The sequence below is a fragment of the Wyeomyia smithii genome, chromosome 2, assembly GCF_029784165.1.
Source record: "Wyeomyia smithii strain HCP4-BCI-WySm-NY-G18 chromosome 2, ASM2978416v1, whole genome shotgun sequence".
Taxonomy (NCBI): domain Eukaryota; kingdom Metazoa; phylum Arthropoda; class Insecta; order Diptera; family Culicidae; genus Wyeomyia; species Wyeomyia smithii.
Genome location: NC_073695.1, coordinates 111,964,777 through 111,975,520, shown reverse-complemented (window position 1 = coordinate 111,975,520; position 10,744 = coordinate 111,964,777). Strand labels below are relative to the sequence as shown.

The window sequence follows — 10,744 nt, the reverse complement described above, 5'->3', positions numbered from 1 at the left end:
GGCTTAAGCAGTAGCGCCTATTTTAATCAGTCGAAGAAAATAGGCCTGCATTTTGATCGATATCCTGCATTTTGATCAATATCGACAATTTCAATGATGGAAACGAAAACTTTGATTGTCTAGCTGTCTTACGGATATAAGAAATACCGTTAATCACAAAGAAATCTGTGAACAATTGCAATTGAAACAAATCGACCTATATTGCAGCCATTCAGGAGCCACTTCGGGTGCTGAAAAAACGCCTGCAAAACAGATGGAAACTGCTTAAAATCCATCCCTGTCACGAACGTCATCCCCATACATTTCGCTTGAAGCCGTTTTTCTCTGGCTCTCTGGCTCGATTATACGTCAAAAGGCTGTCAGTGCTTGCTAAACAGCCGATTAAGCACCGTCCATGCCAGATCAACTGTTGCTGCAAGTGGTGTGAAGAAATGCAGAAAGCGAAAAACGATTGTTTTGTTTTGAACGTTTTATGGATTTTGTGCAGAACATAAATGGTCACGTTCAAACATGTTTCAACATTAGAGCGGGGACCTAGTGTGGTTGGTAACGTCTCCGCCAACCACGCTCGACGCCTGGGTTCGAATCCCACCGCCGACATAGGTGTCGATGGTTGTGAGGTGGCGTGATCCACTCACAACCAACCCAACTGGTCTAGATTCAATCCTAGCCGACACCGAGACACCGGTCCGTTGATAAACGGGTCGTGAGTTAGGGTCCTGGGTGTGGAGTCGCCTCCCTGGGCGTCGGTGATTGGCCACAACAGTGGCGGAACTAGACCGACGGAAAATAAGCGAGAATAAAAAAAAAAAACATGTTTCAACACGTTCCGGATAGCCCTACATTCAATATAGTTAGAAGCACGCGAAAAATCCGTACTGTAACACCTGCGGCACAATGAACAGAGCTTATGACCATATTTCCAACAGTAGCGCCATCATCATCGGCGGCAGCTTCAGGAAACTATTGCCATGACATCGGTCTGCTTAAAATAGGTTCAGGGTGATTGGAATAGTGTCCCTCTATTGGTACCTTTAATTGATTATTGTTAAAGTTTGCTAACTTAGTTTTACAATCTGAAAACAAGTTCTGACAGAGAAAACGTTAGAGAACAGATTGATATACTACTGTTTGAGTTTCACCCAACACATTTCGAGTATTTCGTCTGAATACACAGGCGGTTCCTAAAGTTGCTTAGAATATGTTCCCTACCCTACATAAAAATCGATAGAAAATCAGTCAAATTTTCCCGATACCACGCTTGGGCGATATTCGCCCTGCGAGCCGCTGCGCCGTCCTGTTGAAAGACGAAATGATCTTTCCCATAGAGGTTCCGAAGTGCCGGAGTACAACCTTTTTCAGAACCTCGGTCTCATAGTACGCGGCGTTGATTTTCACGTTTGATAAATACCAGTGGAAGCTACCCACTCGGAGGTTGCCAAAGTCAGTGCCCACAGCCGATTAGTTTGAACATTGTGCGGCTGTTGCAAGACAGAGAGTTTCTCATCCGAACATGACCTGCGTGCCGCGAAAATATCAGTTTGGCTCTGTCTAGCCTCTTCTTCGTTGTAGCCTTCGTTATCCCGTAAGCCTCGCGTTTTTTTGTACAACTCGTATCCCAGGTCCTTCGTGGACAGTGCCGATCGACACATCCGTCACAAATCACCAGTGGTCTTCCGGATCGAGCGGTTTGGTTTTAGACGAACTCGCTCCCTCATCACCTTGATGGCTGCTGGTGTTCTCGTCGAACGCGGTTGCCCGTGGGATTTCATCCGCCGGAATATATCGTCGGGTCGCTTGTTCTATATTCTTTTACTTTGAAAATTGCAAGCAACTTTTTCTAAGGAGTTAGTTGGAATTCTTAAACACTGAAAAAAATGTGGAAGGTGGAATAGATTTAAAACTGCTCGAAATCGCTAAAATGACAGTTTGCACTTGTACCAACTGTCATTGTAGCGATTCAGATCGATTTTTATTCATCATTTGAAAATTGAAGGACAATGATAATTTTTTTTAATTATCACGTTATGCTTAGAAAATTACACTCTTATCAGATATATAAAAAGCAGAAATCCGTGAAACCCAATTGTTCAGTTTTCATAAAAATATGCAAAACTCTTCTACTCTGGGTTTAAAAGTTTGTTCAACGAAATTAATTTCTATGCTTTGTTGACGCATTTCGCTACACATACGGTTGTCATCATCTAGTCACTACACGAGTGACGGTTGAGGTTCATCATGAATCTAGTGGGTTCACTCCGCCTATCTCCTGAGCACCGTTGTTGCTGTCTGTATTTCTGCCTGCCTACGCGTACAGGCGTATGCACTCTGCATTGTACCATCGACCGGGTTATATACAGTTTTAGTAATCGGCAGGTTTTGGTTTCAAAAGTGATCTTTGCTTATTTATAGTTTGTATTATTCATATATTCAATTGTTTTTAAAAGCATTTGTCCGTGTTTTTTCGTTATAAATTGCAATAAAATGTCAGCAATAACGAAGGGTAAGCGCTTTTTCAATTGGTGTTATATTCGTGATGATAGCTGGCCAAATTTCACCTTATCAGTTTATGTAATAATTTAATAGAGCGGTGTAATAGATCAGGTTAAGTAGAATAATAAATAGTTGTTCAAATGTAATCATTTTTCTCTTGGCATTAAGGACGAGCCACATAATTTTCCCATTTTAATCCGTATTTTTTAAAATGCTATGTCATAATTGTTGTCGGATCAAAGTCCAGTCTCCTAACACAGTTATGCGAAGTTCATCCTACATTGACCGGCTATATGGTGAGATGCTTTGTGAACGACATTTAGTTATTGTGGTAGTTAGGGTATTCGTAAAGCAGATAATTGATAGTAGAATCCATATAATACGGCAATATTACATCCTTTATTGATTGAAATGTTTGATCCGCATGACATGAGGTCTACATAATATAGTCTACCTATGTACCATACTTTTGTTTATCTCGAGCTGAGATTTCATTTTTCTGTTTTACTGATAATGTCTATTTCAATGACTTTGCTAAAACAAACGATAAAGCTTGTCTTACAAATGATCTTATGGTTTACTTATCTGTTGAAGGTGTCTTCATCGTTGGAGCCAAGCGCACTGCATTCGGCACTTTTGGGGGAGCATTCAAAAATACAAATGCTACGCAATTGCAGACTGTCGCCGCTAAGGCTGCGCTTGATGCCGCCGGGTTGAAGCCGGACCAAGTTGATACGGTTAACATTGGTCAGGTACTGGTGCTGTCTTCATCAGATGGTGCATTCTTACCTAGGCATGTATCGCTGCACTGTGGCATTCCAATTGAGAAGCCAGCGCTTGGTGTTAACCGATTGTGCGGTTCAGGATTTCAATCAATTGTGAACGGAGCTCAGGATATTTTGCTTGGTGCTGCCAAAGTGTCGCTAACCGGTGGAGTGGATAACATGAGTCAAACACCGTACACTGTCCGAGGTACTCGTTTTGGTATACCACTTGGTACGAACCCTGCATTAGAGGATGCGTTATGGGTAGGTGCTGATTTGATTCTAAATAAGGTTTTTTCACTAACTGATTTTTGAAATTGGATTTCAGATTGGATTGAGTGACTCATTTTGCAAGCTTCCTATGGCCCTTACGGCGGAAAATTTAGCCGAGAAACACAAAATTCCTCGCGAGAAGGTTGATGAATTTGCTCTTCGCTCACAGCAGCTATGGAAGAAAGCCCAGGACGCAGGTGTGTTCAAGGCTGAGATTACACCCACCAAGCTGAAGGTGAAGGGTAAAGAAGTAGACTTTGCCGTCGATGAACATCCCCGACCACAAACAACTTTGGAGGGTTTGAACAAGCTTCCTGCGTTGTTTAAAAAAGGTGGAGCCGTTACCGCTGGAACTGCTTCGGTAAATTAGCATTGGTGAATATAATTTCAAAGTGACTTTAATATGTTGCCTTTATTTTAGGGAATTTGTGATGGTGCAGCTGCGGTTGTTTTAGCTTCAGAAGAGGCTGTAAAGCAGTATAAACTTACTCCGCTGGCTCGCCTGGTAGCTTACAGTACGGTGGGAGTGCCTCCTGAAATCATGGGTATTGGACCGGTACCTGCCATCCAGAATGTGTTGAAGATTGCAGGACTCAAGCAAGACGACATTGACCTGTTCGAAATCAACGAAGCTTTCGGTGTACAGGCAATGGCATGCGTTCAGGAACTCGGCATAGACATGAATAAATTCAACCTCAATGGTGGGGCCATCGCTTTGGGCCATCCGCTGGGAGCAACTGGTTCACGAATCACCGGACACTTGGTGCATGAACTTAAGCGTAAGGGGCTGAAACGAGCGGTCGGATCGGCCTGTATTGGGGGCGGTCAAGGAATAGCGCTTTTAGTGGAGTCTGTTTAGTGGTTCTTTTCAATGTATATTCATATTGTAGAATGTATGTTTGGCATTTATTAGATTTTGAAAGCTGTTATTTTTGCTATCTTTTTTGTAAACAAATAATAAAGAAATAATTAACGAACCATTGATTGTATCATGTCGTTATGCGAAAAGTGGTTATGTAATTTGTCCGTACCTATTTGAGTTTTTTCTACTCAGGCGAGTTTTAATCAAACAGCTTTTAGAAAGTGAAAATCCCGAAATTTTTCTTTGAAACCATCTCTGAAAACTTTCCTATTTCTTGCAAAGCCGACAACAAAAAACGATAGTAAATTGATTACAGTAATAACACATACTTGTGTAATGTCACTCATCATTCATTCCATATTAGCCTGAAGGGTTCCGTCTTTTTGTTTGACGTAGCTAGAACCAAATGACACTTACTTTACTTTTTTGGCTAACGGACCGTTCACCGGTCTAGGGCCGAACGAATTAGAGATGTCCAGCTTCTTCTTGGGCAGCCGTTCTCCAGTCTCACCGTACACCAGCAGATCGTGCATCTTCTTCCACCGCGCACATCCACCGTGTGCGAGGCCTACCACGGAGTCGACGGCCTCTTCCTGGTTCTCTACTGAAGATAGTTTTGGCGGCTCTCTCGTCAGGCATCCTGGCTACCTTCACTATATCAGCATGTTTGTATACCGTGTACAACTCGTGATTCCTGCGTCTGCGCCACACTCCATCTTCCAGTTTACCGCCAAGTATCGATCGCAGAACTTTACGCTCAAAAACTCCGAGCACTTGTCGATCAGCTTCCTACAGCGTCTATGCTTCATGTCCGTAAAGGGCCACCGGGGGTATCAGCGTCCTATACAGCGCTAGTTTTGTGCGAGTTTGCAAACTACGGGACCTTAGCTGGTTACGCAGTCCGTAGAAAGCCCTGTTCGCAGCTGCAACTCGTCGTTTCACTTCACGGCTCATAGTTGTCACATGTCACAAGCGTACCAAGATAAACGAATTCGTCAACCACTTCAAATCGTTCCCCATCTATCTCCACCTCAGCACCAACACCACGGGGACTCCCACGCTCTCTGCCAGCTACAATGTACTTCGTTTTGGCAGAGTTAATGACAAGTCCCAATTTCACTGCTTCTCTTTTGAAAGGTACGAAGGCCTCCTCCACGGCCTTACGATTGATACCGATGATATCGACGTCGTCCGCAAAGCCAAGAAGCATGTGAGATTTTGTGATGATCGTACCGTTTCTTTCGACGTTTGCTCTTCGTACTGCACCCTCAAGAGCGATGTTAAACAGTAGGTTGGAGAGCGCATCCCCCTGCTTCAGTCCATCCAACGTTACGAACGCGGCTGATGTCTCGCCAGCTATCCGCACGCACGATTTTGATCCCTCCAGTGTCATACGACTCAGCTTTATTAGTTTCGTAGGGAAACCGTGTTCCAGCATGATCTGCCACAGCTCGTTTCTTTTCACTGAGTCGTATGCCGCCCTGAAGTCCACAAACAGATGATGAGTCGGTAAGTTGTACTCCCGGAACTTATCGAGGATCTGTCGCAGGGTGAAGATTTGATCCGTCGTGGAACGCCCTTGCCGAAAACCAGCCTGGTATTCGCAACGTTATCCCTCGATAGTTGCCACAATCCAATCGATGGCCCTTCTTATAGATAGGGCATATGAGGCCTTCCAACCAGTCGTTCGGCATTTGTTCGTCCGCCCAGATTCTTAGTATTATCTGGTGGATCGCATAGTACAGCCGCTCGCTTCCCGCTTTTAGAAGTTCGGCCGGGATACCGTCCTTCCCAGCGGCCTTGCCGTTTTTCAGCTCACTAATCGCCTTTTTCACCTCCTCCTGTGTTGGTGGCTCCACAGATTGTTCGTCACTCATAATCGTCATCCTGTTCCTGCTCTGCTCATCCGGCTCCTCACCGTTCAATAGCACCTGAAAATGCTCCTTCCACCTGGCTGCAACCGTCGGTTTATCAGTAAGCAGGTTGCCGTCCTTGTCATTACACATGACCGGCACAGGGAAATTCCTGCTTCTGAGTCTGTTGACAGTTCTATAGAATCTCCGCACGTCGTTTTGAGCATAGCTGTCCTCTGCGCTGGCGAGCACCTGCTCCTCGTACTCACGCTTCTTCCGACGGTGGGTTCTATTTTCGGCAGCTCTTGCCACCCTGCCAACCGCTGAATGTTGAAACGCGTCATCCTCTCTGTGCGAGATTTCAGCACGTTCGACAACCGTGCGCGGATCTTACAAATGACGAGATAATGGTCAGAGTCAATGTTTGGTCCCCGAAAAGACCTAACATCAGTAACATCCGAAAAGTACCGACCGTCAATCAGTACGTGATCAATCTGGGAGCAGGCTTCTCCATTTGGATTCCTCCAGGTGTGTTTCCGAATATTCAAACGTGGAAAATAGGAGCTACATATGGCCATTCCTCTGGCCGCGGCAAAGTTTATCAGCCTCAGGCCGTTTTCATTGGTTGACGAGTGGAGGCTATGCCTTCCAATGACCGGACGGAAGAATTTCTCCCTCCCAACCTGTGCGTTTGCGTCTCCTATGACGACTTTTACGTCGTGTTTTGGGCACTCGTCATAGATTCGCTCAAGCTTGTCATAGAACTCATCTTTGACATCATCGGATTTGTCGTTTGTCGGTGCGTAGGTGTTGATTAAACTGTAGTTGAAGAATTTGCCCTTAATCCTCAACACGCATATACGGTCATCTACGGGCCTCCACCGGATGACTCTTGTTTTCTGATTTCCCAGCACTACTAAACCGACGCCCCGTTCCCCTGCTTTGCCGCCACTGTAGTAGATGTGGTACTTGAAAGAAGTGCGTGCAATAGGGTCTACTGCACGGAATTCCCTTTCCTTGGAATTTGGCCACCGAACCTCCTGAATCGCTGCGATTTCGACTCCCTGCCGCTGTAGTTCTCGAGCAAGCAAGCCAGCCCGCGCCGGTTCATTGAGAGATCGGACGTTCCAAGTACCCAATTTCCAATCGTTTACCTTAATCTTTTTTCGTGTTCGTAGCCTAGGTCTTTGCCGATTGATTCGTTCCGTAATTCTAAATTCGTTGTTCGTGGTTGATCCAAGTGATAAAACACACTAATACCAAGTGATAAAACACACAGCCTCTTATAGTACACAGCCTCTTGGAGATCTTGTTGAATCAAGCTTTTAATAATGTGTTCCCGCCAAACCGTTTGTGTAGATCCTGAGCATAACATGTGTCTCCTGTCTCCAAGACATCATGAGACAAATATAGATATGCGACTGCTGGTCCTTGAAACTATTTGTGTTAACGAAATCTTATACGTAATATTTTTCCACGAAAATTTTGGACATTTGCGATTTTTGGATGATTGCGAACAACTTTAAAGATACACATTTTCTCATAAGCTTTGAAAAATATTGCAACTCCAAAATACTTTAATACTGAATATTAATAACAAGTTTTAGAGCTGCATGACATGTTTTTTTCTTTGTATGGACTCAAAACTGCGACTAGAAACTTTTGTTCCTCTAGCCAGTTTCCTATTATAAGAGGGACTTGTTTTATCAAAAGCAAGGTATCTAAACCACGTTTCTCCAGCGAATAAAACCAATTACAATTCCTTGGACAAGACTAATAATCCTTTGGTGAGTTTTATCATAAGAAGAACTCATTTCTTCAAGAGGAAAGAGTCATATTGCAACCTTATTCCTTCTGCCAACATCTCGCTAAATTTGCAATTTCCTGAAGCGAACTGTTATCGTTGCTCTGACTTTTTATTATTAGTTTTATTATGAGCGGGACTCATTTTTCCAAAAGGAAATCCATTTGGGGTCCGTAGAACTCAGTGTGAAGGAAGGGTATGTGGTGAGGTGGTAAGAAGCCTGAAAATTATCTCATGTTTAAGTTCATTGACGGCTACATGGCCTGATTCTAATAACATTCGAACCCATGATCACCTGCTTGTTAATGCGGATTCTGTAACCGTACATCCTATATGTTTGGTATTTAGATTCATTATTACAAAATAAAATGAATATGTATAAAAAATATCTTAGTTTCCCTTACAAATTCTGGTCTTTGTTTATTGGGAAACAACAATGGAATTTTCCCTGTATTGCTAAAATTTCATAACTTTCAAGTCATATCATTTGTTATTAATTTTTTGCTCTTGGCTGATTTTGGTTTTTAATTTCGCAATTCAAATACCATGCATATTCCAAAGAGCAGTACATTTCCCGGAAAGAAAAATCACCGCCACCTTGAGAACACTCTGATTTTTTCTGACCTACATTTAATGTTTTTGCTTGTTTATTCAAGCAAAAACAATTGATTTTACAACCTTTCATTATTTTTAACAACTGAAAAAAGATACATAATATTTATATTAAAAATTTCCTATAAATTGAAAACCCGCTTTTAAATGTGTCTTCAATGCGTAAGGTATATAATACATTCGGGAATTTTGACAAGCTTCTAGATAAATTTATTATTACCGGTATTAATTTAAGTAACTGAAGATACTAACGTTGATGTTAACTTCTCAGCCAGCTGTAGAGAAGATCGTATCGGTGGCTATTGTGACTTTCAGTGATCTTCTCTAGTATGACAACATAGTTTCAGCTACAATTAATTGAAAATTGATTAAATGTTGAAACCAAATTATCTTTGGCTTCAACATTTGATCACTTAAAAATTAGCGCATGAATTATGACAAAAACTACTCATTGCAATGATTTGAGTAGACTATCTGTGTATGAAATATTATTTTATAGATTATCATGACTGATACTGAGAGACTGTTTAGCATCGACTACTAAAAGCGGCTTATAGAGAAGATTACTGCTAACCTCCGTAGTACCTGTGAAAGAGAAAAACCTGTGGCATATGGCGTTGAGAGACAAAACTTCTCTCAACTGTTGCTCTTTGATTGGAGTTTTAAAGTTGAGGTATACTCGGCATTGATTGCAAAAAACCGGCTTCTCCGCCGTTCGCCCGCTCCGTGAGAAAATCCGTTTTGTTCAACTATGGCACCTAAAAGATTACTATGGGATTAAAGAGGTTAGTGATGCTTCGAACACAGCAAAAATCGTACAAATTCAGCTTATTGGAAATAGACACTGTCAGTGCTGCCATACTTGTCTTTAATGCAGATTTTTTCCTGCTTAGAAGTACCTCACACGAGTTTCCAGTTAATGACATCACTGTGACAATTAACAGCAAAATATACATACCAATAATGATGCAATTTCTGACTGGTTCCGGTTGCTTCTTGTTCTATTTTTTGGACTACTAATGCACTCATATTCACCGATATTGATCCACTTTCAAAGTATAGCGCTTTGCGGTTGGTAACGAAACGATCGACATTCGAATTTTCGTTCGTTTTTGGTTCTTTTGGGGAATACTGAGCGCGCAACGGAGCGCACTATTTGAGTAAAGTCGTGTCAGCTTTAGACAGCCAAGCAGCCTGCGGATCCGCACGGTGAAGTTAGTTCTCCGGCTCAGTTTGGTATCGAACGTTGTCTGTGTGTAGCTGAGGCTGGTGAAGTCTTTCTGCTGTAACTTCTTTTCAGAAGCTGCCGCCGTCTCAGTTGTGGTTCCATTCGCGCCGTGAACCCACATCGTGTTTAAACCGTCGCTCAGTGCATGTGTATTTCGTAATTCGGACTTTTTGTTTTCGTCTCTTGGGTCATTGCGGATTGCCTACGCATGGTTTTTTCTTCATTTATATGTAAGGAGTTGGTGGCATCTTTCTCCAGCAATTAATTTTGGAAAAGCACGAAAAGTTCGCCGGTCGCGCGCTGATAATTGAGCAACCGCTACGTGTGCAGAAGTAATTGGACAGTTTGTGTGTTGTTTGTGTAAGTGTTCGTTGTTTATTAACAATTGTTTCAGCGCTAACCAAAGGAGTGAGTCAAACCAGTGCAAGTAAACTGTATGACTTTTAGGATTAAGCAATTAAATTCAGTATAGTGCATATCTGCAGTACGCAGTTTAGGATATATTAATCGTTCCACTGTGCTCAATCCCATACAGCAAAGGAGTGGTGTAACAAATGGAAATGAAGTCAGTAGAGAAGGCAAATCGATTCGTTTGATTATTGGGAAATAGATAGTATACTATTTCGTGCCTACTTCGCGCGAATCATGCCGATGAAAATCTTTATTGGTGCTGTTTTCTTCCGTTTTTCTTCATTTTTAGTGAATCGTGAGAAATAAAAGAGTTATCCGTTGAATTAGCTATAGCATGCAGTAACTACAAGGAATTCGAGATAAAGATACAAATTATGCAAACCAGGTTTGAAACGATGGGTGTGTTAAAATTACTACGAAACTGTCGTAGAAAGAGTTGTTGGT

At 42.4% G+C, this 10,744-nt stretch overlaps 2 protein-coding genes across 6 annotated transcripts in view; both read left to right on the top strand.

Annotated features, from left to right (window-relative positions):
• The first annotated feature begins 2,302 nt into the window (after positions 1 to 2,302).
• On the top strand, positions 2,303 to 4,507 carry LOC129723835 (3-ketoacyl-CoA thiolase, mitochondrial). Of its 3 annotated transcripts, none has more exons than XM_055678294.1 (5): positions 2,303 to 2,503; positions 2,741 to 2,789; positions 3,088 to 3,521; positions 3,586 to 3,891; positions 3,952 to 4,507. In XM_055678294.1, the coding sequence occupies exons 2-5, from the start codon at positions 2,756 to 2,758 to the stop codon at positions 4,387 to 4,389; spliced, it is 1,212 nt and encodes a 403-aa protein (XP_055534269.1). In that variant the 5' UTR covers positions 2,303 to 2,503; positions 2,741 to 2,755; the 3' UTR covers positions 4,390 to 4,507. The 3 variants fall into 3 exon arrangements, with proteins under 3 accessions (XP_055534269.1, XP_055534268.1, XP_055534270.1); XM_055678293.1 differs by having other exon boundaries at positions 2,736 to 2,789; XM_055678295.1 differs by lacking the exon at positions 2,741 to 2,789 and having other exon boundaries at positions 2,304 to 2,503.
• Positions 4,508 to 9,898: 5,391 nt separating this feature from the next.
• The window catches only part of LOC129722847 (uncharacterized), a 148,082-nt gene continuing 147,236 nt past the window's right edge, over positions 9,899 to 10,744 (top strand). The window contains exon 1 of one of the 3 annotated variants that reach the window (XM_055676640.1): positions 9,899 to 10,249. The gene's annotated coding sequence lies outside the window, so the exon portion shown is untranslated. Of the gene's footprint in view, positions 10,298 to 10,666; positions 10,686 to 10,744 lie in introns of those variants that run through there. The other 2 variants (XM_055676641.1, XM_055676642.1) reach the window with 2 other exon arrangements.